The sequence below is a fragment of the Perna viridis genome, chromosome 7 (genome assembly GCF_037379345.1).
Source record: "Perna viridis isolate PV_CMFRI_1.1 ecotype Kerala chromosome 7, ASM3737934v1, whole genome shotgun sequence".
Lineage (NCBI taxonomy): Eukaryota > Metazoa > Mollusca > Bivalvia > Mytilida > Mytilidae > Perna > Perna viridis.
Window position 1 is genome coordinate 19,233,587 of NC_142451.1, and position 27,827 is coordinate 19,261,413.

General features: G+C 33.6%; 3 protein-coding genes across 7 annotated transcripts; 1 reads left to right on the forward strand and 2 right to left on the reverse strand.

The window, feature by feature from the left end:
- Positions 1 to 461: 461 nt before the first annotated feature.
- On the reverse strand, positions 462 to 11,044 carry LOC148611687 (ZZ-type zinc finger-containing protein 3-like). Of its 4 annotated transcripts, none has more exons than XM_088592472.1 (10): positions 10,924 to 11,044; positions 7,055 to 7,303; positions 5,887 to 6,067; positions 4,983 to 5,112; positions 4,361 to 4,457; positions 3,687 to 3,785; positions 3,028 to 3,198; positions 2,223 to 2,339; positions 1,324 to 1,424; positions 462 to 614 (listed from the first exon to the last, which is right to left on the reverse strand). In XM_088592472.1, exons 2-10 carry the CDS (start codon positions 7,286 to 7,288, stop codon positions 464 to 466), a joined length of 1,281 nt encoding a protein of 426 aa, XP_088448598.1. In that variant the 5' UTR covers positions 7,289 to 7,303; positions 10,924 to 11,044; the 3' UTR covers positions 462 to 463. The 4 variants fall into 4 exon arrangements, with proteins under 4 accessions (XP_088448598.1, XP_088448599.1, XP_088448597.1 ...); XM_088592473.1 differs by having other exon boundaries at positions 10,908 to 11,036; XM_088592471.1 differs by lacking the exon at positions 10,924 to 11,044 and adding an exon at positions 9,250 to 9,362.
- LOC148611688 (uncharacterized) lies at positions 9,397 to 18,885 on the forward strand. The gene is made up of 9 exons (XM_088592468.1): positions 9,397 to 9,602; positions 10,306 to 10,384; positions 10,951 to 11,027; positions 13,230 to 13,351; positions 13,662 to 13,730; positions 14,187 to 14,219; positions 14,594 to 14,892; positions 16,362 to 16,447; positions 16,822 to 18,885. Exons 1-9 carry the CDS (start codon positions 9,460 to 9,462, stop codon positions 17,201 to 17,203), a joined length of 1,290 nt encoding a protein of 429 aa, XP_088448594.1. The 5' UTR covers positions 9,397 to 9,459; the 3' UTR covers positions 17,204 to 18,885.
- A 1,081-nt stretch (positions 18,886 to 19,966) lies between these two features.
- LOC148611689 (uncharacterized) lies at positions 19,967 to 27,179 on the reverse strand. Of its 2 annotated transcripts, none has more exons than XM_088592474.1 (6): positions 27,060 to 27,179; positions 26,470 to 26,647; positions 24,998 to 25,092; positions 23,948 to 24,019; positions 20,796 to 20,922; positions 19,967 to 20,362 (listed from the first exon to the last, which is right to left on the reverse strand). In XM_088592474.1, the coding sequence occupies exons 1-6, from the start codon at positions 27,129 to 27,131 to the stop codon at positions 19,983 to 19,985; spliced, it is 924 nt and encodes a 307-aa protein (XP_088448600.1). In that variant the 5' UTR covers positions 27,132 to 27,179; the 3' UTR covers positions 19,967 to 19,982. The 2 variants fall into 2 exon arrangements, with proteins under 2 accessions (XP_088448600.1, XP_088448601.1); XM_088592475.1 differs by lacking the exon at positions 27,060 to 27,179 and adding an exon at positions 26,907 to 27,039.
- Between the last annotated feature and the right edge of the window lie 648 nt (positions 27,180 to 27,827).

The window sequence follows — 27,827 nt, forward strand, 5'->3', positions numbered from 1 at the left end:
TTGTCAAATATTTATCCTGTGTCAAGTATCTTAATCAAAATTTAAAGCTGTATCAAGTTTGAATGGTGTAACCATATTTGCCTTAACTATTCAGGAATCAACCTCTGCAGTTGTACCAAGCTGCACCCTACAAAGCATTTCGTTGAAATTTCCTCTGAACCAGTAATATCAAATATAATAAATCTGACTGGTTAAAATTGTCAGTAAATGTGCAATTTATACTCCACTGAAACATGAGATAATGGACCCAAATCAAACTTGTATTTAAGCTTTGTTTTTCACAAGAAAAATGAATCTGCCATCAAGATTGAGATGAATGCAGTATATTGGTTGACAAGCTCATGATGGCAGCCATTGAACTAATACTGAGATGGCTTTACCACTAAATTAAAAATAAAAGTATGGATGATTCATATGCACCTAAAATTTTGGTGGAGAAAACATAAAAAATAACACTTAAATCTTAAGAGGCAGGCATATAATTTGGATCAAGATAGTTATAGTCTCCTGGCATGAATGTCATATAGTCTCTGTCCTTGACATTGGTATCCTGACTTGTCAACTTTATTGGCTTTAATCGGTGGCTAGAGTTGTGTCTGTTTGTCTCAAAATTACTGAAAAGGAAATGAAATATATTAAATATGTTTACATTGAATATAGGTAAAGTTTTAATGTCAAATCCATCACGATTAAAATAATAAAAGGACATAGTCATAATGGCTGAAACTTAGTACTGTTTGTTAATAAACAGATCTTCTGCTTTTATTAATCTAAAAAAAACCCAAGAATTTCAAAAAGTAAAAGTGCTGGTTCGAGGAAGCAATTAAAAATCATGGGGTATCATAACATTTTTTAATGCTGCTGAGAGGTTACTTCTTGAAACCTGTGTACAGCGTATTGAAATTTGCAATATATAAGATTGGTATTTTTGTACTTTAAAACTTTATAAAACAGTAACAATTGGCTCTTAAATTGCTTCACAGCTAACATTAAATCCAACTACCCTATCATGATAAATATTTTAATTTGAAAAAAAAATTTACTTCATCTAGCCATTTATCTCCCACTGCAAGTTAAATTTTATAACAAGAAACACTAAAGTCTCGTACCTCCCATCATCTATGTCAAATTAAATTAGAATTGTGAAATGATAAAAAAAAAAATGCCAAACCATTCTACAATTCAATAGCTGGTCTAAGAAGAGTTCATTAACAAAGTACTTCAGAAGAAAGGACTAATGGATGCAGTCATTCCTAAATCTTTTTGTCAAAGTGCAAAGGGGAACAATAAAAAAATGCAGAAATTGAGGATTGTGAAATATACCTGTCCACACAGTTTTCACAAAAATCCACTTCTTCACCAACAGGACAGTCTAAACAATGCCATCTTGTTCCTGGGATAGGTTCTACTTCACACTTATCACACTAAAACAAAATATGTAAACAATAATAAATAAAGAATACAATCTTATTAATACTGACAATCTATACATTATCATCTGAGAGATACACTTGATTTTTACTTTATCTAATACTCCTCAAGTATTTTGAAATTGTACCTTTTCAGACTAACAATAAAAGTGTGTGATGCATTATGCAAAAATGAATTAAGTGCCAGTATTCTTTAAAAGCAATAAAAACTTTTATTTGCTGCATATTTTAATTACTGGTTGAGTAAAACCATTTAGATAAATCCTTGAGAAGGAATTAGTATGTGCTAATTTTGTGGAGGTCAACTAGGCATTGCATTATACTTTAATAAAGGCTCCACAATTTCTACATAACATGTATAAGGTTCCTCTGCAGAGTGAGTACAGATATAGGGCATATTCTGTTCAAAACTTGCCTCTACGCTAGATATCAAAAGTGTGCATGCTAAAGTACAAAATAATGGGAAATAACTGTTTAGGGCTATCCCATAAATAAATGTACAGGGGGGATATCTGGAGGCACTTTTTATTTGACCCCACCATGCATACAATTATTATCTTTCAATGTTATGGCTAACTATCTTAAAAAAAACAACCACCCATCAAATTTTAATTGAGTAGCCTCCCGACACCCCCCCCCAATTTATTCTGAAATAGCTCTTACAGAATATCCTGGCACAATATTTAGTAAAATATCAGTAAAGCCTGAAGGTACCATTAATTGGTAGGCTATATCAATATGACCTAGTACAGAGATCTAAAGAAAAATCATAAAACATCGTACAGTTACTACCTTAAAACCTTCATGACAACTTGTTGATTGAAGTTTCTGTCTTTTCATCCTTTTAAGTTTCATTAATTCTTCATATTCTTCTGTGTCTCTTAGTTCTACTGGAATTGACTCGTCATCCTAAAAAAACATCCTTTATTCTATAATGGTGACCTTGACATTTTACCTGACATCAAATTCAAATCACATATTTAATCGGAAGACACCTTTTACTGTATTTCTTGCAAATGCAAACAATAAAATTGAATTAATTTTACTGTTTCTTTGCTTTATAATGCCACCATTAAAAGCTGTTAACTGAAATTTTGCAAGTTTTCTGTCTTGAAAACAAGCAAAATAACATTTATAGAACAGTGTACTAGGTACACAGAGAATGTACCAGGTACACCAAGAATGTACTAGGTACACAGAGAATGTACTAGGTACACCAAGAATGTACTAGGTACACAGAGAGTGTACTAGGTACACAGAGAATGTACTAGGTAAACAGAGAGTGTACTAGGTACACAGAGAACAACAAGCAAGAATCATGAATAGCTCATCCACCCAAATACCGGAGTTCAGTTTTAATTTGGGTTGTGTGCAACTCATTCTGTATGCACTTTTTAGTTTGTGTTATTTGTAATTTGGTCTCCATCAGTCTTTTTGTGGGGTCCCAGATGTTGATTTTTTTATTTGTATCCAGGGATTTCCTCTCATTTTACAAATTTTTTCTTGAAATCATTGGTTGACAGTGGAAGTAAACAGAATACAAAGACTCATCCTCAATTTTTTTAGCATTGAAACCAATGACTATTTATGTACATACAGAGATGAACTCTTCAGCAGTACTGTTCTGGTATTCTCCAAAGTAGGAACTATATTCCTGAGAGCACTGAGATTCATCATCATCAGACATGTACACAGGAGGCTCATGGGATTGGAGAAAGGTAGATGGCTGATAGTAAAATTTGTGGTAACGGTGGTGCCTATGGCCTTGCTGAAAGATACAAAATACTAGTACATGTAAAATGAACATTTGTTTTATAGTTTTCTAGTTTTAAATTCATCAGAATTAAGGAATTCACTAGACCTGCCAAAGTAACATTTCATAAAAATGCACTGCAAAGGAGTGATTTACAGATATCTGTCATTAAGATTTCATTAAAAAATTATCAGAGTTGTAAAGATCAATTGTATTTCATTCCCAATAATGCAGAACCAATTTGAATGAAAATAAAGCCAGATCATTTGGGTTCTTGACATGCCAGTTCCAGAATTTACAAAATTTGCCAAATGTATTGAATATTTGAACAGAACCTTTTTATAACAGTAATTGATTTGAAATCAAAGATAAATCTAGAGCTCAGTTTAAACTTACAACTATTATTCAACTTCTTACCGGAAAGGTTCTCTATAACAGATATAAACTACATATTGGATACATAATACATGTACCTCCATTTAAAAATAAGGTCAATTTCTTACCTTTTTAACACCTACTGAATTTACATTTGGCATTCTTCCCGGAATAGGTAGACCTGCCTTGGCTAACTTTATAAAATACTTCTGTACTCTACTTGCTACCTAAAAAAAAAGTATAAAAAATACAACCGCTATTATGCTTTGATCAACAACAGATAAAAATTGTTGTAATTCGCTTTAGTCTCTCAGAAGATATCACGGGTATCTTAAAGTATAAGTTCATGATTTTTACAAGAGGGGTTCTATCGATTCATTTATACTCCAATATTGATCCTGGGTATCTTGACACCTAATAAATATTTACATTAATAACTCTCATCACAATTAGTTTTTATTTAGTACTTATATTTCCAATTTATTTGTTGTTAAAAATCACTGATAATGAGAAATTATCTTTCTACCAGTACTTGGATATCAGTTCTAAATGATGGGTTTGAATTTGTGAAAATTCTCTTTGTAATTATTACCCACCAAGTCTTATTCTTCTCAAATTTCAACCAATTGACTGATTAATATATTTCTAGTAAAATTCTTCTTAAATCTCAATTTGCCTTTTTTATTAACCAAGACCTAAGTTTTTTTCAGCACGAAATTTCCCCTTTTATAACAACACTCATGATATAAATTGGCAAACCATCAATACCAAAGTCACAAAATATTTTTTTTTTAATTTTTACCTGTAATGGAGTCCTATTACCAAGAGCAGTTGCAATTTTCTGCCATCTTTTTGCTTCCACATCTTCAGGTGGATATGTAATTAACAATTCCTCCAACCTTGAAGTAAGAAATATATGCAACATGTGGTGTACATGTATCATCTTGAGTAGGAAAGTATTGATTATTTGTGAATTATTGAGTTAAACAAATTTTAATTCAAAGCTACTTTAAGTAGTACAATAAATGAATAAAATTCAGTGTATCAGGCAAATAACTATTTTGAAATAAAATACCTATATTGGGACCACTCATCTTGTTTTTGCCTCAAAAATCAATGCCAAAAACATTTTTAAAACAAATTGCAATTTATAAGAAATGCATTATTTTGAATAATAGCAATAAAATCTATCCACAACAACTGACTAAATAAGCGTAAAACACCAAGTAGTGATAAAATTTAGCAAGCAGTTTCCCACCAATTCATTTTTTTTTCAGTCTTCTTTAATACTCATATAGTGTAACTAAAACTTTGCACATCAAAGTTCAAATCTACTACCACATATCTCAAGTGGAGAAATACATAAACCACTTCTTCCTGAAGTAGAATCTGTATACAAACTTTCAACTGGGATTGCTACAGACCTTTTCTGTTCTTCTATAGTCCACAGTTGATTGAATGTGGAAGGTTTTCCCTCCTCTTTGACACGCCCTCTAACCAAACTAGCTTGATTATCAGATATCAGACCAGTGGATTTTTGATCAGTTTCAGTTCCTGTCAACATAAAAATATAAATACATGTACCAATATAATAACAATATCATTAGATGCTCTATTTGAGTTCTTTTTATATAATATCACTGTTTGTGCAAATAAAACATAAAACCTACTCAATCAATCACTTGTTTGAGACTTCAGTGATTAACTTTCAAGTTTTCAAAACAAAACTATATGGTGCATTTAGAAAGGTAATCTGTAGTGTTGTAATTCATTACAATTACTGTGAAAAGACCAGAAGAAAAATAAAAGAACAGCATTCCAATGCCCCTCATGAAAAAAAGGAAAACTTTAATTTCACTGAAATTTTCTAAGTCCAAGGGCCATAACTTCTGTAAAAAATCATTCAACCATAACAAAAGTTGAACTTAATCTGTAATTTCTCAAAGTAAGACTACATACAAAATCTAAAATCAATTGATGAAAACATTATAAAAAAAAGTGCGGAAAACTGTAAATTCACTGAAATTTCAAGTCCAAGGGCCGTAACTTCTGTAAAAATCATTCAACCATAACCAAAGTCAAACTTAATCTGTAACTCTTCATAATAAGGCCACATACTAAAAACAAACTTAGTTGGTAAAAACATAACAAAAAAAAAGTGCAGAAAACGCGAACGGACGGATGGACTGATACCCGGAATTTCAATGTTCCCTCACGACGCCACGCGGGGAATAATAAACATATTTTTCCTATTTAATCGAATTGCTACACAAAGTACAGCAGAATACAACTGCAAATGTATCACCAAGTCATGTGTACAAGATTTACCTCCACCTGTGACCAGCTGCTTCTTAAGTCTTGTAAGGTGTTTAGGAATACCAAGTGAGGCCAAATCTACAGTGCTGGTATATTTTTCCCAATTAATGGCAGGAATCTCTGCAATATTCTGAGGTTTAGGTAATCCAAGATCAATTCCTCTTTGCAACTTTTCAACAAAGCCAATGGGTTCCTGAAAGGATGGAGAAATATAATTATTACTTCACTCATTTGGATATTACAAATTATCTTTGTTTAAATTTTACCGAGATGCAACAGGCAACTGACAATAATGATGCATGCACACCACTTTCATAGTACACAGTAGTAACGATGCACATTTGAGGCTTGCCAGGTTAACAACAATAGAATGTATTTCATACCTGGTTGACCCGGTAATTACGAAGCGTGGGGTCATAAACATGCCAAAGCGTTATGCCAGGTGAAATTATGTAACTTTCGATTGAGTTTTTAACAACATTTATATTTAAGGTGACGAAATTGTCGAAATTTTATCTGAAATACTTTTTAAATAGAATTTTTTTATACACTTTTCAAAATTTAAGTGAGAAAAACGATCTAAAATATTTTTGTCATCTATGAAATCCTTTCGGGAAATGGCAAAAATGACAAGCTCTGGTAGTAATTTAAGCCCTAGATGCCTCACAAGGCACAGTTACATGCACATATATCACAGACCTGTTTATACTAAGTGATGCCAATCTGTATTTTTCACTGTACTTTAAGGAAATGATCCGTAAAATCTTCAACTTTGTGAAATTTTAACACATCTGCTATGGAAATATTTGGAATTTGCAATCTATAGAGTGCAATTTGCAGTCAAAATTCATAGAAAATATGGAGAATCCATATGTTATCATATACACATGTAATTTTGTTTTATTTTCTGTTGTAGTAAAATGTTGCAATTTTATGACTTGAGCAGAAATATCTAAACATACCATATTATACAGAAAACAGTGACAGTATGCAACAGCATATAAAATATGTTTATGAACACAAAAGTAACACAGAAAGTCTTTAGTACTGCTACTAATATATATGTACAAGATACATGCACAAAACTCCATTTCAAAAATAAGAAATATTTAATTCTCAAGAATTCATTTTCATCTGTAAAACTGAACTTCATTGTTTTTTAGCAATATTACAAAATTACATGTAATGCCTCTTCTTTGCATTTATGAAGCTTATTTAAATCTGCCACAGCTTGAATTCTTTGGGCCTCCAGCAGAGCAATCGTTCTCAATAGCGCATGATAATCTGGATTCCCTTTCAAAGCAACATGGTCAGACTCAAAAAAATAAGTATCAATGTCCTCAACATCCTTTTGATCTCTGTCAATTGACATAAGTTGTGTGCTTGTAGTCGGTTCTTCAAGATCAATATCCATCACAACAAATGTTACCTGTAAAAACACAACCAATGACCTCAAACCAGTCCTGGAACCAAATAATGTTTGAATAATTGTATTCTACAATGAAAAACCTTGGTCGGCTTGATTTTCAAAATTTGGTTACATGTGCAATATAATACTGATAATGAAGTAGATTAAATGAAACAAATGTGTATCTAAAATATTTGGGTTTTCCTCCTGTACTTCACCTGTGGTCCCTTTTCTTGAAATAGCTATAGGAATTCTTAATGCTGTTATTTTCTACTAGTAAATTTAAAACTGAAAATGTAACCATTTTTGCAATTGTAAAACTTTAATTTAATTCATGCTTTCAAATGGCTATTTTTGAAGCATGAAATTTACAGTGAGAGTAAGGAAAATTATAAGTTAGTTTGTCACTGGCCTGTCAATTAACAAGTACAATTTCCATTTAATTTTTTTCATATCACATCGTACAATATATATTTAAGTAAACTATAGCTTTCCTTCAAGGATTAGTCATTATTTTTTTAAAATAAATTGTCTCATGGATTTTCATTTTTACATATAAAAAATCTTGTCTATAGAAATGTAAAATAAAAGTAGTTTGAGTACAGGGACTTTGTATACACTCCTAGTACCAAATATCTAACATCATTAATCAGCCTATCTGAATTTACATGTATTAATGTCTATGAAATGATGGGATCTACAAATTGTTATATGATGTTTTTCATGAGGTTACCATTATTTGGAGTCTCATTCCTGCAACTTTCTTATCTTGCTGTTATCAGAGGTATAAATATACAAGAGCTTTGCAACTTAAACTGAAATCTCATATTAATAGCCGCAGGGAACGAGATCTCATACTCTTTTAACCAACAATAACAACTTGATTTTACATGATCATAACTAAAAAAATATTGCGAATATTGAAATCAAACTCCAGTTTTCCATTCCAGGATATCTTAGCTTAATGTTCATTCCACACTTTTCTTTCTACCAAAACAAACAAAAGACAAATATTGAAAACAAGTTACCTACCCCCTAGGCCCCTATTTTTACCAAAATGAAAACAATTCAAACTTAAATTCATGATTTTCACATTCACCCATCCCAACATTTTTGTTTCACAAGAAAATTAAATAAAATCTTCAATTTCCCATTTTTTACGCCTTCTAGGCATATGCTACAATTCTTTCAGATCATTTCATCTGGGACTAATAAAACAGTTATATTTAATCCCAGATGTCACCAAAATACTTAAAGTAGTTAAATAAATAACTGGAATTCTGGGAATCTCGTTCTCGGCCATGTGATAATTTTATTCATGAACTGGCTAATTAACAAAATTCTTATCTCTATGTATTAAATGCCTCTCCTGTTTTGTCCTAGCTTGTACTTTATCATATTATTATTTTTCACTTAAATAATTTTACTGGTCAGAGGGTAGGCCTTCCTGTTTTCAAGACAGAAGCAATTATCACCGATCTGCTCACCAAAATTTTATTCCTAAATAAAAATTGTTGTATGATTGCCCATTTTTGAAAGCAAAATATCAGCAATCTGTTAGACAATTTTTTAAATTTTTTGGCATGAACTTATTTCCAAGGATAGGAGGAAAAACTCAGTATCAGGAGCTGTTCTCTGATTTGGCCGTCGACTGTACCCTAAAAGGGATTACTCCATGACCAATATAATTTTGTAATTTTAATTTTTATCTAATTATTCAATTTTGTGTGGAGTTCTGTTTGCGGTGTTCTTTGCTTCCTAACTTAATTAATTTCCGCAGTATGCTGGAATTTGTTTTCTCACTTAACAGATTAATTTTCTCACGTTAGTTCATTTCCAGAGATTTCTCGCATCTGCAGATTTCGTAACATTTTCGTTGCGTTTCTCAGTTTAGTGGTACACGTTTATGCCAAACAATGAAACACGATCACAAACCCCTGCTCTAAATTTTTTGAACGTATACTAACTGAATATTTGTAAATTAAGCAAATGCTAATCTTTAGTTTTAGATAGTGTTCAAATCGTAATCGAATTAGCTGGAGGCATCCATCTTTGAAGTTCCCGGATCAACAAATTATTGCTGAAAGGAAAGATTTTGTAAGTTAGTAGTTTTATGACGTCATGAAAATGAATGTGACGTTTTGGGTGCATCCCCGTGATTTCTGGAGTAGAAGACGATGGACGATGTAGATAAACTTGCCAGGCGGAGTAAACTACTGTACAAAAATAATGTACAACAATGTCATACACATACAGCACAGTTGAAAAAAGAAACCGAATTTCTTGAAAAATGGCATGGCGTCTCGGAAAGAGAAATTGAGTACGTATAGCGCATAAAAAACAGTGGGTTTTTTTAACGTTAGATACATGTATAATAACTATATATACATATTGACTTAATTCAACTTGTCACGATATGTTTAAGATAAAGATTGTCAATTGAAGCTTGACTGGAAAAACCACAACATTTTATTAAATGCAACCATTGTGGGACGGGGCTATGGAATTTGGATTCTCTTCAGAGACTATATTTTTTCGCGACAAGTCGAAAACGATGTAATTTTTCTTCAAATTTACAGATAAAGCTATAAAAGCTGATTGTAAAACAGATTACTGCTTGGCGACAAAGTTTTTTTTTTTAAAAAAAATCCATAGCGACCATCCCTTCTCAGAAAATCAAATGGTTGCTGTCGAGCTGTCTTACAAAGTGCTTTCCAAGAAGGACAATTTCGTTAGAAAACAAACATAATATTTTCAAATATGTTACACTGTCGATCTTTAGTGACATTGTCACGGCACAATGTTCCATGTATATATAGAGAGATTCTGTAGATCTGAATGTTGTTACATTCACAATTCTTTTTCTATGTCATTTAGTAAAACACAATAAGACTTCAGATACATCAATATTGTTACAATTAGTGTCATACGTCGGAAAACTTTTTGCCGAATTTCCTCAAGAGTTTTAGAAACAAAATGTTTTAAAGTTTGTTATAATCAAACGATATCTGATTACAACGCAGGAGACAAGAATACCAAGTTAGAAAAAGACTAGATAAATATCAAAAAGACAAAGATAAATATAAATCAGATCAAGAAAAGGTAACTACAAGTAAACAATTAGTCGCCAACGTTCTATCAAATTATCACTATGATGATTCATTTAGGGCATTATTGTCGCAAATGTTTAACGAAAAACAAGTTTTTTTTCTAACAAAAAGAAAATTATGAAGCAATCTAGAATAATCATGGACAGACCGACAGCGGTTTTCCGTCATACATTTGCCATGGACGCCAGGGGCGGATACAGGATTTTAGACTAGGGAGCGCACAGTTCAAATTTCTTGAAATTTTTTTTTAGGTTAATTTTTTGAAATATTCTTCTGGAGTGGGTGCAATGTAGATATCCTTTGTGGTAAAATTAGCGAGAAATTAGAGTTTCAACCTAAAACCGCCCAAATCTACCCCTGACAACCCATGCTTTGCAAATTTAAGGGGGGGAGGGCGCACGCCCGCCTCGCCCCGCCTGAATCCGCCCCTGGACGCCTGTCTAACATGACAGGTGTTTTACTGTTTATATAAAAAATAGCCGGTGTAAATTGAGTTTAACAATTAAAATGCATACTTTGTTACAAAACTACCTGTAACTGCAGAATACTTGATTTCAGGACCAGGGGTCCACTTCCTCCATTGCCAGATCATCAACGCATAAAAAGCTCTCTCCACGAGATGAAAGAGAACACAGGTAATTTTATTTTAATCATGTAGGATAGGGTAGCTATAAAATGCGAAACGAAACAATTTGAAAGGAAACAAATCGAAATATATAAAGTGCAAAACGAAACTGTAAAATGCAAAACAAAACGGAACGGATAAAATAAATGTACGTGAATTGTAGCTATATACACATAAATGTACTTGAAATAAATCTTCAGATGTATTCCATACTTGCGGAGCTCGGGATACAGCCCTATTATCCTGTTTTTGCAGAGTTACCTCCCGTAAGAGCAGGTATAATTTCGAAGTCTCTCTAATCGATGTTCGGATTCGGATACCTCGAATGAAAATGGAATCCCCAGCAGACAAACACAACGGCGTTTCTAAAATTTACAGGGTGTTTCATTTTGTTGGTAGGTTACATAAGGATGATTTTCATTTGTATCCCGGGTAAATTTATGGCAGGGTCAGTAGAACGAGGAATTCCCTTTTGACTTTCAAGATTTTCTAAAGTATCGTCGCTATCGGATGGAAAACCTTACGTGTTCCGAATAGACACCTGCTCCAAAGGGAGATAAATGTTGACAAAATGTTGGTCCGTAAGTCGGGAATACAGCGATAAATATTCAAAAAGGATTAACAAAATTCAATGTAGAACCCGGGACACAGATAAAAGCCTTGTATTTACAACTTTAAAACCAAATTATGTACAGGTTAAAAACATGGCCTCTTGCTGTCTATGGCTGGTGAGAGGCAGCTATGGTAATGGTTAGCTGCCCCTTGAATGCCTCAATAGTACTGGCATGTTTGGCACTGTCTGGAAGGCTGTTCCAGTCACTGATGATTCTGGAAAGAACGAGAATTTGTAGGTGTCTCGGTTGGTGTTCAATTGTCTATAGTTGCTGTTTCCCCGAGTTCTGGCATCACCTTGGCGTTGTTAAGTAGATGTATTATTGTATTATAGTTGTATTATACATCATGATTAGCGTGGATCTGATCTTAAATGGATCTTAGTCGGCGTTCTCACTCTTACGGGGTGATGGATCGTTAAAAACGATGCGAAACATAACAATAAATTAAATAAACGTCAAAGTATTTTTAACATCACCAAAAGATGGTAAAATTTACATTGAATATTTCGAATAACCGATATCCTTATTCAGCATTAAACTAATTTAGTTTTATGCTGAAGAAGGAGAAGGATATCGGTTATCCGAAATAGTCAATGTAAATTTTACCATCTTTTGGTGATGTTAAACATATTTAGACGTTTTTATATAAAAACGTCTAAATATGCTTCACATAATACAATTATTTTTTTTCGATGTGACTTGCAAAACCGAAAATACCAAATACCTTCTCCAGTGCCGATGTGGTATGCAGTACGTTGGCGAAACAGAACAACCTTTCAATAGGCGTATGAATGGTCATCGCAGTGACTACAAATGCAAACCAGACCTCCCTCTAAGTCGCCATCTTAGATCTGCCGGTCACACCCAGGAGGATCTCACCTCACCAACATTGTTGTTACGATCATAGAACATAATAAAAACTGGTCAAAATGTAAAAGGGTGTCTCGGAAAGCTTTTGGATGGAAAAAAGTTACAAGCAACTTCTCTAGTTGGAATAAACGAGAAAAAATAATCCATTTATATATATATATATAGGTCTTGGTCTAAGGCTGGTAAAGCACTACATGCTATACAGCAATACGCCGTACTACTATATTTGGACTTTTAAAAAAATGACTGAACTGTGGAAAACAATTTAAAAATTTTGATAAAAAAAAAACCCTTTGTTATTTACATTCAGGTTCCTTATCATTTGCTTATGTGTGCCTTTGATAAAGGTACAATCACCCACAGCGTACGTGATTGAGCTTCTGAATCTGTTTTGATCTTGAACTTTATTAGTTATATGCTGAAGAAGGATATTGCTTATCCGAAATATTCAATGTAAATTTTACCATCTTTTGATATGGGATTTCAATGACCGATACAACGACAGATCAGGGAAAGGCCCTTTTACTGTGTAAAGGAAGTTGGTCAAACTAAACTAGTGGCCCCAAGACTTCGTGCGAATGTGCGACCCCTTTCCCCCTGAAAAAATGTCAGCCCCAAAGTTACCCATTGGTCTGCAATGAACGACGAGAAAACCTCACAAGACAGGACCCTTAATTAATCTAAACAAAATTAAAGACAGTGGTGAAAATTTATTAGCATATTTTCAGTCCAAAACCACCACGATCAACCCGAAGAAACTCCCTCGACCCATCCCCAAAAAGTATAGCACAACTAAAGAGAGAGTCTGCTTCGAATCTAGCACAAGCACCTAGAACGGACACACCAACAAGTAAGTAGGGCACTTATTGTACAAAGCATGGTGTATTAGGAAAGTACATAAACAAAGATATCAAAGTGTATGTATAAAATAGAAACACACAATTCAACTTTTATTTATTCCATGTTGGAATAGTAGAGTTAAATCATCTTCGTTGCACATGTATGGTCGCTTCAGCTATAGTATGTAGATCTATATATTGAATTGGGTTGAATGAATGTATGGCTTATATACATGTAACTACATCTTAGGACTGATTTTTTTCTCAAGTATATTTGCTATTGTAGAACGAAATGATTTATATTTATTTAACTCCTTGTAGAACTGAAGATCAAATGTAAAAAGGAATCAGCACAGGCTCAAGAGAACACAATTGCATTTCTAAAAGGGGGTAGGTTATATATAATAATGCATGCCTATTTAATGAGTCATGTGCAACTTGTTGGGGAGAAATGGATTTAACATTCATATAGGGAAGAATTAACATTGATTGATATTTGAAAGCGTAAATGTAATGTTTTCTTTGTGTCTTAAAATCTAAAAATATGCAGTTATTACAGGAAAGATTAAATACATCTGATTATTTCGAGTATGTACACCTTTTGTCAATTATAATATACAAAAAACTACATCTTTCTATGATAGACTATTGGTTATAATTATTCGATTTCATCAAATATTTTCCTGGAAATGTTATGTTGCTAGAGATGTGTTTCCTTATCGTTATGATACAATTTACACACATTTATCTTAACATGAGTTGGCATGTTGTTTTGAGAACAGGTGAGAATGTATGAAACTCTGTATTTTTCTTAACCAATAAAGTTTTCCTTGTTTTTTTTTTCAGAACGACGCCAAAGAAGGGCTTCATTGCCAGCTAGTAAGTGCAGGTTGAATGAGAAAACTGTAGATTATATGTTTGTCATCATTGATAATGGATTTATTTTGATGATTTCATTTTTCATTGTCACCTATGTATTTGATGTTTATGAAATTAATGGAAGCGTGTGTAATAAGTTCTTATTCCCATTATATTTTGTGTGTATCCAAAACAACTAGATGTATGCTTAATTTCTGTGTCGATTTACATTGAGTACGATGTCTGTTTTCAGTCTGCACATCTCACTTCAAGCAACAACACAACGGTAATACTGAATTATTTTTTACAAATCATTTTTTTCATCAATGCAATTTAAATAATGCGTAGTGGCTTCATTCACATCGGAGTTGACTTCGCAAATCTCATTTTTCCAGATGTATTCAGCACATCTAAGTCTGCAGTGCCAATGGTTATCGTCACTGACGAGGAAGGGATGTCCACAGTTGCTATTTCTGATGAAACTAGGAGACAACAAGAAGAACAAATCGAGAAAACACATTCAAAGCCTCCTGTGGATAGAGGTCGTCGTCGGTCGACCGGAAATCCACCTCCAACAGCTTCAGAAATCGACAATTTATATGCTACCGCCATGGCAACGGCTTCCAATCGGGACGAAATATATCGGTCCAATTCTAGAAGCAGTGTTCGGAGCGTCCGAAAACATGATTCACAGGTTTCTCTAAATTTTAATATAAAACGTGAAAATATGACATTAATGGGACATAAAGTGATACCCCGCCACGCAATGGTGAAAAAAGGAGATGGTAAAATGTTAGAAATTGCCTTTCGCGAAAACCAAATTTGGATTTTACTAAAAAACTAACTTAACCTGTATTTTGTGGTACTAAACATCTGTGCAGTTAAAAATATCATTGATCTGTTCTCAAGGTATCATCTGGAAACCATCGGAGGACGGAAAGACGGACGGACACAGTTTCCGAAGGATATCACATTATACCTCGTCACTTTGTGTCGGGGTATCAAAAAGGCCTATGATGGGTCTTGTACATCTAAAATCTATCATTTTGATGCGTCGAACAGGTTGCATTGGTTTGCTTGTATAGTTACCGACATCTATACTATCATGATTTTAGTTCGTCCATTTCACTTTACTACCCCTCCCTCAACTCTTCCTACACCCCCTAAAAGGATTTTTCTGCAACTTTCTACAAATGATAATCATGCACGCAGCCCTTAATTCAGATGAAAGGAAGGGCGCCTATTTTGTATGTACACTTTAATTGTGCGCCATATCTTTGAACTTGGGGTTTCCGTTAGTGTAACATAAGTTTTGCCTCTTAGATGAGTGGTAGGGTTGCCATTATTGTTTAAGTAACTCCACCTGATTGTGTGTAACTTCCAGGGAATAATTATTACATTATAGGTAATATTATTTGGAATTTAATTGATTTAAAGTGGATTTTGTCATCAAGACACTAACTCGCAATTTAAGGATTAAGTATTCATTTTGCTTCAACTCCTAGCTCCTGCATGAATCATTTGAATATAAATTTTCTAGGAATAATTATTGGATGAACCGTAATACCATAACCTGCTGTTTTGATTTTTGATCTGAATGATTTGAGTAAGTTTTTGGTTTGTATCAAAATTTCTAGGATTAAATAATGATTAATTCGAAGTAATAGATGCGTACAAACGTTTCATAGGGTTGTGCGGTAGATCAGTGGCGGATCCAGGGGATGCAGCGGGGGTTGACATCCTTCCTTTTTATGGGAAAATTAGTCATTTGCATGGTAAATTATATATGTCCTAGCACATCCCTTTTTCGAGGAACCCCTACAGGCACTCCTTTTTTTCAAAGAGTCATGAGCCGCCCCTGAAGATTGTGTCTCATCCGTTTGTAATCCATGCTAAAGCAGTTTGTTTGTCATATCAGCTATGTACAGTATAGACCAAATGTTAGGTTAACGTGCACCTATTTTTATTTATGTATATAAATTGCCTGTCAACGCAAAACCAAGTGTGTATATACATATTTGTACAACGAATTTAGAAATTACATATTTATGTAGTAGGCATTGCAACACGTCTCTTCATGGATGCTTGCATAAAAGACAACCAATAATCCTAGCACTTGTTATAAATACCTTCAATGGCACTTTTCAACTATTCATATTTCAGGTCACTAACCCAGATAGTAATATTATTGACCTGGCAAGATTGAAAGAAATAGAGGAGCTACTGAAAGAAACAAGCCAGTACAGAAAGTAGGTTCAATGCTTAAATTTTGGCGGGGCGCACTGTGGGTAGGAAAGGATATGTAAATGAGAGTAAATGAGTAAGGGGTAATATGTTGTAGACATAAAATAAATACATTTTCCCCACTACTTAGAAGGCAGATTTTCAAATAAAAGTATTTATTTCGGTTGCTGCTGAATTATAAATAAAAAAATGCGCTTGCCATAAAAATATCTTATCCGACATCAAATCCCAGCCCCTTTTAGGAACAAAAACGGTCGGTGTATTAATATACACGCACAACATCCATTATGAAAGTCGCCCTTCATGAAAAAATATGTTAATTATATATCTCTATAGTTATATACAGTTTCAGAAATATAATGCCTTTATTTACTTGAAGGAAGCACAAAAATACTCCAGTCAATACCCATGCTTCACGCCAACAACAGCGTCGGCTCGAAAGATTGAAGGATATACTTGATACCTTGAAAAAAGCTCCCAAACAAAGCCCAACATTTAAACCTATTGAGATGTTAAACTGCAGCTACCTCCGTTTGTCCCAATCCAATGTGGAGGAGCTGGAAGAAATGGTGAGGGCAGCGGGACAGGACCCTGGTTTACATTACCACAGTGACCTTAGTGGGTACGATCTATTCTCGGAATTGAGGAGAGAGGCAGAGGAGGCACTCCAGAAAGAAGAGGAAGAAGAAACTCTCGTTTCTGTGTCTCAGTTTTCCGCAAAGCCTCCTACGCCTAAACGGCGGGCGTCCCTATGTAAATAATAGAAGGATTTTTTAATGCAATTTGAATCTTTTATCTTGTTATACCCGGACTGCTAAAGAAAACATTCGAATTAAGGAGTAAATCTGAGAGGTTAAACAGGACAATGGTGTGTATAGTTGATATACCCACTTGTTATTTTAACAAAGCACACAATGCTAATGTTTTGATACATAAAAAATTCTAGGAGTCTTTTTCGCTGAAAAGAAAAAAAATCAAGTACCGGTACCCTAAATAACGCATTTTAATTTTTTGTCTCCAAGATTGCATCACACCATCCACCCATTTTAATCAGAATCTTTTACTAGTTCAGATCAAAACTTTTTCAAAATTTGAAAATTTTGGCAACTTCCAAACATGGTCAAATGTGTTATTACACGTCGTGGAACAGAAAAATATGCAGGTGCAAAAGGAACAATTATACTGCACAATATTGCCCGACCCTTCGCCAGTCTCCTCTCATACAGCTAAATGCCATTTGATACAACTTTCACATATTTTTTATCATGTTTTTTTTTCTCCATCTGAATGACTTCTTGGCTACCTATATGGTTTCTAGGGAGGGATGCAGGGGAGTGAGTTTTGCTCAGTTTTTTTGTCTATTTCTAGATGTTTTACTGTTATACATCATTGTGCTCTAAGCACATGATTTTTTTCTCAATTAGCATCAACTAAGTAATCCCTTGTAACATCTTGAGTTTTTTACATTGTTATCTTCAGCTGTTCAATTGATGTAAGGCCAAGTAAACTTTAATGGCAAATTCTCATCCAACCTTCACAAAAATATGGGGTGGGTGAAAGGATTTTATTTTTATTTTTCATTTCTTACCAGATATTTGCTAGTCCAATTTTGGCTTTTTCAAGTATAGATATGTTCTTAATAGCAACATCAGATTCAGAGAAGAAACATTGTTTCCAAGTCACCAAGAAATGAAAGATTTGTGTGTTAAAGTATCTCAATAATGGAAACTGATGTGAAAAATATTCTGATTTTGAAATTCTCACCCTACTTTTTAAAAATTTTTGTAATTCTTTTAGGGGCAGGAAGGGATAGGAATCTACTTATTAATTTTATTTGGCCTAATACTGACAGTGCTGCATCTTTAGGTTGAATAGACTCTGTGCAAATGTAAATAGCAAATACAATTCAATATGTATGTATTTATAATACCATGCTCAGAATCCCACTTGTCAGGAGATGGTGCAAATTATGCAGAAGAAACATTTGTTGGAGATTGCCAAGTTACTTCTTCAATGTATGACAAAACAATCAATTCGTATAAAAACAAATTGTTTCATTTAAAAAAAAATGAAATTGTCTCCATTTCCATCATGATACTTTTAAAAGACAGTTACTCCTCTATGCATATGTGTATCTTTAGACAAGAAGTATCATCCTTAAGTTTGAAATTTGTATTCTTACTTCCTTTAGTTGAGGTAATTTTCCATTAATTGTTGTGGGCATTACTAGATTATATACATGACACTGTATTTATGAAAAAATGTGATGTAATCATTTGTAATTTATATACATGTACAGTATTTGTTAATGTGTTGAGTTTAAATGCAATCAGTTCACAGTATTTGTTAATTTATATACATGTACAGTATATGTTAACTTGTTGAGTTTAAATGCAATCAGTTCACTATTTCAGACACATGTAATTAAAAAATATTTTATACAGCTATGTTGTCACACTTATGAGGCCAAATAATAAAATGTATGTTTCCTATCACCTTACCCATCTTATTCCTTCAGCTAAGAATAGTGTTCCCCTAAATTGTGTTTTTCATTGGTAATTTTTAAATAAGCATTAAACATGTTTCTACCACAGACTGCATGTAAAAATAAATCCCTACCTACCAGTACCTACCCTTTTTTCCTAAGGTGTAATAGGAAACACAATTATTCATTTTTTTGACCTGACAGAATGTACAATGCATTTATATAGATGAATTCAAGTCCAGAACACTCTGGGTAATTAAAGACAAAATATTCAAGCTTGAGACAGCTCTAAATTTGAATAGTGATTAAATGTTTAACACAAGTTTGGAAATAGAAGACTGTGGTCAAAGAACTTATTTAGCAATTTGCAATTTAAACAGTTCCCCCCAAAAAAACCACTTATGTTTGGACTTTTATGGCCTTTACTCTACCGATGCTAGAGGTTGTCTGGCAACCTATTTTCTGACTTGGTGCCATCCTCCAATATTGTAAGAGTACCATGGCCCTTAATTTCTATAACTTTCTGATGTGGTTTGTCCAACATCGTATTAATCAACACACTTTTACAAAAGCTGTTGCCTGAAAACCAGAAAAATGTTTAGTTTTTGTCCCCACTTCCTAAATAATTACCGCCAGAACAAAAATCCATCCTAGTCTGACCTTTGCTGTATGGAACCTTTTCATACAATTTCACCTGAACTAAGTATATGTAGTTAAATTTTAAAACATGCTTTTATTTGGGCCCCAGATTCCTGAACATCAGGAGCTTTTTAACCCAAAATGAATACAACATTCATTTGTGGTATGGAACCTTTTCATCTTTTTCCCCATCAAAATACACCAATCATTACTCAAGCAAACTATGAATGATAGTAGTGCCATACCATTTTATGACTGCAAAGAAGAATTGATGTCATATAAAAGCAACAAAAATCATCAAATTTGACATTTCAAGGGCAAGAGCTCTTTTGAAGGGCCCTCAAGTACTTCCACTTTCTAATAACCCTTTGCTATAAGTTCATTTATCAATTATAACTAATTATTCACTTCAACTTTTATTCCTTCTTCAAAGGGTCATTTTGTTCTTCTGGTTTGTTATTCACAGCACTTTCCATTTCTTCATCAGATGAACTATACTCTCCATCAGAAGAACTAGAACTTTCATCGGATGATGAAGACGATGCTCCCATTTCTTCTGTAGATTGTAATGACTGTTCAGAAGAGTCATTACTTATATCTTGGCAAGAAGATGAGAATAATTGATCTTTGGGAGTTTGTCCAATGATAGCTTGATTTGTAGCTGATCCATCAACCTGTGAAACACTTTTATAATTGTCACTTCTATCAGCTCCTGATTTGATTCTGGATTTGTTGGCTAATTCTTGGTACAAATCATAGTCATAATGTCTATGTTCTAGTTTCATATGGATAAATCCTGAAATTAAATAATAATAAATGAATAGTTTAAATAAATAGAAATATACTGAAACAATCACACTGTAATGAGAAACTAATATACAAATATCACAATACATTTATCATAGTCTTCTAGACTTGGCAGAAATACACTTACCAGTAATATTCGATACAACTTAAATACATGTATGAATAAAATGTCTTCTCAATAACCTAGGAATAAAATTTGACATTTGCAGGAAAGGTCATCTCTGTAACTCCATTATAGTCATTATAGTAGATGTGTACATGAAATTTCAACTTCCATTAAAAGGAAGTCCTACTGGCTATTTGCAAGGCTAAAAGCTGCAAGCCTCAAGACTCATGTCTTATCTTTGATAAGGTTATTATTGACTGCTTTGTGGCCCTTATAAAGAAATAATTTTACCTTTCCTCATTTTCATATGACTTACCATGATCCACTGCTTTTTCTAATGCTAACTGCAATTCTCTTAACTGCTTTTGACATATACCAGTTTTCCTGCTAGTTAGCAACTCACCAGTGAGTGGGTTCAAAAACTGCTTCAGTAGTTTCAGATTCTGCAGAAAACAAATCAAATTCTTGATTAAATTTCTGGTATTAAGGCCAAAATAAAAAAAATATCGTAGATTCTCATCCCTTCTATACCCATTTTTTCACCCTCCCAGAAAAATTTTGTTTTGATTTTTTTCCCCATTTAGGTCAGTTTCTTTCAAATTGACTGCATTTTTCATTCAAAATGGATAACAATAAAATTTGCTGCCCGCTCCTAATTCTGAGTCACAGTGCTGTTAGTACTGGAGGTTTTTAATTCTAGTGAAAATTGAAGTATGAACAAACTTTCAAAGATTACATGATGTAAAATAAAAATTAATCATACATATGTGCTGTCCATATTATTTAGAACTGTTGTTTCCCAAATTGTAAAAACTAAATATCAATCTTTACTACTGATTTCTGAAGTATAAACTGTAATCAATAGTTAAACCTCCAACTTCACACACATTTACAATTTTTTTTCCAATTTCACCTATTTCCCATATTTTTTACCCTGCCCACAAGTTAAACTGCATCAACTTTCAAAAACTATTTTAACTACATTCATCCTACACAGAAATTATACTAAAATAAAAGCAATTTCAGCTTAAAGTAAATTTCCTTGGTGAACATAAGATCTTTCTTTAGCAGAGTTGATGAAATGAAAGTGTGTATTTCATATTTCAGACTGTTTAATTCTATATGGCTGAATGCTCAAATAATCTGATACACTAGAGGACATGTATCTGTAGTACACCCTAACACAAGTATAACACAGATGACCTATCTATTGGGACAAAAAAAATTCATGTTTTCTATTACACCTTTGAAAAAAAGATAGGGTATGTAGGTAGGGATTTTTTCTGATGCAGTCGGTAGAGTTTTGCTTTTTACCCTTTGACCTTAAGGACGCTCCTCTATAGAAACACAAATCACCAGATCACAATTATGTTTCCCAATTAGTGGTGTTCGAAAAAACTGTATCAAAATTTTTTGAAATTGCATTAAAAAAAATCGAAAATTTGACATTGCGAGCCATGTGTTATTTTCTTGAGAGAAATGTAGAACCTTAAAAAAGAACAAAATTTCACTGTGTCGGCTATCTTTTTTTTTTTATAAGATAGTACATAGAAACTATGGAAGAAATAATCTGCATGACTTTAACAGTGCTTATAGACCTTCTTCCAAATTGGAAAATTCAGAATTGTTCCAGAATTATTTTGCCCTACTGGACAAGAACTGGTACCAAACTAAACATACGCATATATATAACAAAACTTTTGTAGGAAACATTAATAGTGTTCAAAAAGATCATTACTGACATTTATATTTGCTGTAGGAAGCAAGAGCATTGTAAGGCTTTAGAAATCAATTTTCTACTTTAAACCCATCAACAATAATTTCCTGTATGAATACTGTGTGATCTGCCATTTCCCCCAAAATATCTTTACCCGAAGTAGACGTAGGGAAAAGTCTAAATTAATGAATTTTCCCGAATTTGGAAAATGACAAAAAAAACAACAAAAGGATATATTGTTTTTGGCTGAAAAATAGGATGGTTAGGGTAATAGGAACCAGGGAATGCGCTGGGCTTCGCCAATGTTGCAATTCGCGATTTTTTATTTATCTGGCAACAAAAATAACCAGTTGGCGCATAAGTTTTGTATATTAAAATTGACAGGAAGTTTATCAGCAATGGATATTCTCTCTAATTAAGCAATTGTGTTGACATCTGGTCAGAGTTAACTGACCATGACCAATTAACGACTGAAGGCAATTAACGGTAATTAGACCAGGCCACCGTGACTGACAATATCCTCATGGGTAGTGTCAATCAAATGTAAATATATTATTGAGCCAATCAAAACTCTCATCATCTGGTCAAAGGTAAACACAATTATGGCCATGTGCATGTGGCTACATACATGTACAAGCTTCACAGTCCTGTGATACAATCGGAAACAGACTTACCTAATAACAGAATAAATTAAATCCAATTAACAATGATTATCCCATCAGGAAGTGTCTAAACACTTCGAAATGAAATAATTGATAAAAGAAAATGGATGAGATCTGTTTACACTTTTGCCAAGCGACTTTTTTGGCAGGAAAATCGGTAAACAAATAGATTGGGGATTTCCAAAATCTAATTAAGGAAATACTACTCAGATATCAAAATAATTACACAGGGACACAATTAATGGTCCATGGTACAAAATGCAGTTTGCTAGAAATTTATCACTTGAAAAAAAGAATCAAGTTTGTTAAAAATTAAAAAAATCAAATTATATTGTAAGATAAATTAGACCATAAAGGCCAAAGGTGAACATGTCATAAAATCAGGGACTATATGAGAATAGTTATATAAAGTCCTTGATAGAAATGAAATACCCGGTACCTGTTTCTGGAGTAATACTTTATCATTTTATGCATATGAAAGTGACAGACTAAAGCTAAAAAACTGCTTTATACATGGGTCAAGAGTGAATCTTGGTACATGCATGTATGTCATGAATATTGAGAAGTTATTTTGATGAACTGACAAAGATAATTCATCAGTAGACTTAATACTATCATATTTTTGGCACCCTTTGGCTCTAATTTCTGAAAATTGGCGACAAAAAATGGCAGCTGGCGATTTTTCTGGTGACAGAATTTAGGAAGCCAGAGCAGCCCCTGGGAAACATGTCTTCTTTCATTTAGCCTTTCATTAATACATGAATTCATTAATTCACTCTGGTATACTTTACTTTTTTGTGTTGTGTGATTTGTTATTATGCATTCATGGAAATATTTTCCATTGATTTCCTCTTGCATACAGGAAGTTAATTTGTGACTTTACAAATGTCATATGCATGGTATAAAAACTCATCATGCTTCAGTGAAGCTGAATAGAAAATTTCAAACATGTCAAATAAAGCATTCTCAAGTATAAAATAACAATTATTTATGGAGACAAATACATGTACTTTTATACACATACAAGCACAGATATACAAACAGCAGTAAAACTAATCAATTATGTACAATATTTGAAGTTTCACTTACCCTGTAGTCCACAGTTAATAACTCATCTCTACAAATTGGACATGGACTACCAGTATTTAACATACCTTGGCGCTAAAACATAAAAGAAGCATACAAAACTAAATGCCAACTGAATCAAAAAAGCATTAGCCATGAAGTCCAGTGTACATTACCAGTACTCTCAACACACATGGATTCTAGATCCATCCCTATAGATTTGCTCTATTAAGGTAAAAAATTATTAGATTTCATAAACCATAATTAATATTAGTACACATTACCAGGTAGTACTGTGTCACAGACTTGGCAAATAGTTTTTTAATCTGTCTGACCGAGTGCCAAATTTTGGATTTTTTTCTCTATGTAAAAATTTCTGCCAGATAGTCCAAATAAAATTTTGTCCTGACATTGCCTTTGGTCAGAAATATTTGGCCATGACCGGTGTGATTAGCAAAAGGCAATAGCTGCTGATGACACCAGGTTCATTATGCCTTAAAAATATTACCTGGTTTTTTTTGCACTTCCTGCCAAACCTGAAAACCCTAATTTTTCAATTTTGTGTCTACTCTAAATTTTATTGGCTATTTATTGACAAGCACTATTATAAACTAAATCTGTCTGCAAAACAAACAAGTCAGCAAAAAAGTTTTGAAGAAATAAACATTTTCACCTATCTAACAACCCTAGTTTTTAGGAGCATGTGAGCAGTGATTGGGATTAAAATTTTGAGAATGGGCAATTTCTAACAATTTTCAAAAATTCATTTGGACATTCTTGAACAATTTTTGCAGAAATTTCTAATTTTAATGGAATGTTTTCATCTGAAATGTGATTAAAGGCACACAACCCCCTTAAATGCAATTCACTATTTAGATTTTAACTTTCGTTTTGTCAGCATAGATTTTGTAAGTCAGTATTTTTACACAGAGAGAGGTTTTAATACTGAACCCAATGCTCTGTAATTGACAAAGTTTCCATGCATTTGAATGGTAAATTAGGACCCATTCTCATGAATACATGTAGTCCTCTGACGTACCCTATTAGATACTTAAAGTAAACAATCTTACTTACAACACAATTTACTCTAGTTTCAGGAGCATGCTGTCCTTTAAAATTCCTCCTGTAATTTTTCCACACAACATCATCACCATATGTCGTATCATAGGCTGAAAAAAAAATTAATTAAATGTTAACATAAATACATGTGCATGTGCCAGTGGTCAACTTCACAAAAAAATTGTAAGTGTAAAATCAGTCTTAAGTTATCATGTCAAAATACTTTAATCTTCCATGATGATATAACTTACGATTAATTTTACACTTACAAACTTTCCATAATGTACCAATAACCTTATCAGACCTTTCCAGGGCTTGACAATTGCCTTTATAGCCTTACCAGAAGTTTCCAAAATTAGTAAATGATCCTAAAAGAACTTAACAGGCCATATTGATAAACCTACCAGAATTTTACAAGGTTTATCCATAACACTACCTGAACTTAACAAGGTTTATCAATAACACAACCAGAACTTAAAAGAGGTTTATTAATAACACAACCAGAACTTAAACAAGCAGGGATCACGCTGGGCTTCGGCAATGTTGCAATTTACAATTTTTTATTTGGTCTGGTGACAAAAATAACCAGTTGGCAATTTTCTTGGCACCTAGGTTTTGTATATTAAAATTGAAATAAAGTTTGTCAGCAACGGATATTCTCTCCACTTAAACAATTGTGTTGACACCTGGTCAAAGTTAACTGACCATAACCAATTTAAAACTGAAGCCAATCAAAAGTAATTAGACCAGGTGACCGTGACTCACAATATCCTCCTGGGAGGAGTCAATCAGATGTACATATATTATTGAGCCAATCAAAACTCTTATCATCTGGTCAAAGGTAAATACAACCATGGCCATGTGCACGTGGCTACATACAAGCTTCACAGCCCTGTTAAACCATATGATACATTCAGAATCAGAATAAATTAAATCCAATTAACAATGATTATCCCATCAGGAAGTGTCTAAAACACTTTGAAAAGCAAGAATTGATAAAAGAAAATGGATGACATCTGTTTACACTTTTGTCATGTGCCTTTTTTGGCGGGAAAATTGGTAACATAGTAATATAAAGTCCTTGATAGAAATAAAACACCTTTTTCTGGAGTAGTACTTTATTGTTTTGCATATAAAGTGACTAATGATTTTATATTCTGACTAAACTAGAGCTAAAAACCTGCTTTATACATGCATCAAGAGTGAATCTTGGATACATGTATGTCATGAATGAAGGGGTTATTTTGACGAATTCATGACTTGATACTGTCATATTTAAAAAAATTTGAAAACAAAATTTTAGCTCCCACTTTGGCTCTAATTTCTCAAAATTGGCAGCTGGTGATTTTTCTGGCAACAGAATTTTGAAAGCCAGAGCAGCCCTGAACAAGGCTTATCAATAACATAACCATAACTTAATAAGGCTTATCAATAACACTACCAGAATTTTACAAGACTTGTCAATACTGGTAAGGCAGTAACCCTACCGGAACTTTCCATATATCTGATACTGGTGTCCCATGATGCCTGAATGTATGGTCTTTTTTCCTCTGCATTCACATATTCTGTTTCTGTACTTGAGGATTGATGTGCTCCAACAGCCTGTCCTCTATCTATGGCCCATCTTTTTACAGTAAAGCATAGATGCCTGCACTTAAGAAGATTCTAAAAAGATATGTAGAAGTGGTATCATTCTTGAACAAAAGGGCGTACATGTCCATCATCCGACAGGTCACTTGAAAACATCAGGAAAAAGTCAGAATACTATCTTTGTCTTAACTAGACAAAGTACAGCAATGATATATGGATTATTTAAGACTTTTTGTGTCAATAGGCAGATTAGAATCTGAAGTACCATTAAAAGGCATTTCAGAAAGGGAAAAGCTATGTATTCCATACAATAAAAACAAGCATAGGGACTTACAGTTCACAATGGACACAAGAAGTAAAAACTGGGATAAAATCGCTCTATTTCTGTAATTTGTAAAGTCAGTGCACAGTTAATTATGACAACATTTTTTCCACCAAAATTATCAGGCTGAAATAAAGCTATAAAGTTACGCATGCATGAAGTCACCTCTGTAGCAGAACTTGAATTTACGAACGAGGTTTTACACAATGTTTTAGTAAAAAAGTTCATAGTAAACATGTGAAAAATGGTATCCGAAAACTCTGATACAAACGCTCTAGTGATAAAGATGAGAAGAATCCATTTTAGACAATAGGGGAGGGCCGTTGAAAACAAGATATTTCGGTCCAACACACCATTCGACCTAGATTAATAAATGTGCAAAAACGCCAATAAAACTGTGTTAATACTCTTCACGTTGACGTACCCCCAAACAGTTTGAGTGTGGAAAACTCTCTCGGATCCACGTGGTTTCTGGGAATAGGCCAAAGCGTCACCAGAGCAGCTCAGCTGTTAGCAGGACATACTCTAGCTTAGTTCTTCGGTCAGGTATTCCAAAGGCTGGACTTCGCTTCCTCCAACTATTAACAGACATCTACTAACACAATCCCGCAAGGGGCGGTCTTGCGAGATCAGCAAGGATAGTCAAAACTGTAAAAACCACCAATCAGATAAAACGGTCTTTTTACCTGCGTCACCAACGTCGACAGTAGGTCTAACATCCGCTCCACTCCGTGCGCCCGTCGGTTGAGTCCATACGTACAAATGTACGTCCGTGCGCCCGTCCGTCCGCCACAATATAATTATTGGTTACTCACTTTGTTTAATTTATAACTCAAAAACTAATTTCATAATCCTGGTTCCCGGGATTTGATACTTCGCATCCACCCCCAAAAAATATGAGATAAAATATACTACAGACACTGGGAAGTCAGC

Excerpts from the sequence above, each read along its gene's own strand:
- LOC148611689 (XM_088592474.1), bottom strand. The coding sequence starts at position 27,131 with ATGTTTACTATGAACTTTTTTACTAAAACATTGTGTAAAACCTCGTTC. Across the intron at positions 26,648-27,059 it reads ATTCAAGTTCTGCTACAGAG|AATCTTCTTAAGTGCAGGCA; the intron begins GTGACTTCATGC and ends ATATCTTTTTAG. Across the intron at positions 20,363-20,795 it reads AGAAAAAGCAGTGGATCATG|GATTTATCCATATGAAACTA; the intron begins GTAAGTCATATG and ends ATTTAATTTCAG.
- LOC148611688 (XM_088592468.1), top strand. The coding sequence starts at position 9,460 with ATGGACGATGTAGATAAACTTGCCAGGCGGAGTAAACTACTGTACAAA. Across the intron at positions 10,385-10,950 it reads ATAAATCAGATCAAGAAAAG|GACCAGGGGTCCACTTCCTC; the intron begins GTAACTACAAGT and ends ACTTGATTTCAG. Across the intron at positions 16,448-16,821 it reads GAAACAAGCCAGTACAGAAA|GAAGCACAAAAATACTCCAG; the intron begins GTAGGTTCAATG and ends ATTTACTTGAAG.
- LOC148611687 (XM_088592472.1), bottom strand. The coding sequence starts at position 7,288 with ATGGATATTGATCTTGAAGAACCGACTACAAGCACACAACTTATGTCA. Across the intron at positions 4,458-4,982 it reads ACTATAGAAGAACAGAAAAG|GTTGGAGGAATTGTTAATTA; the intron begins GTCTGTAGCAAT and ends TCTTACTTCAAG. Across the intron at positions 3,786-4,360 it reads GTAATAGGACTCCATTACAG|GTAGCAAGTAGAGTACAGAA; the intron begins GTAAAAATTAAA and ends CTTTTTTTTTAG.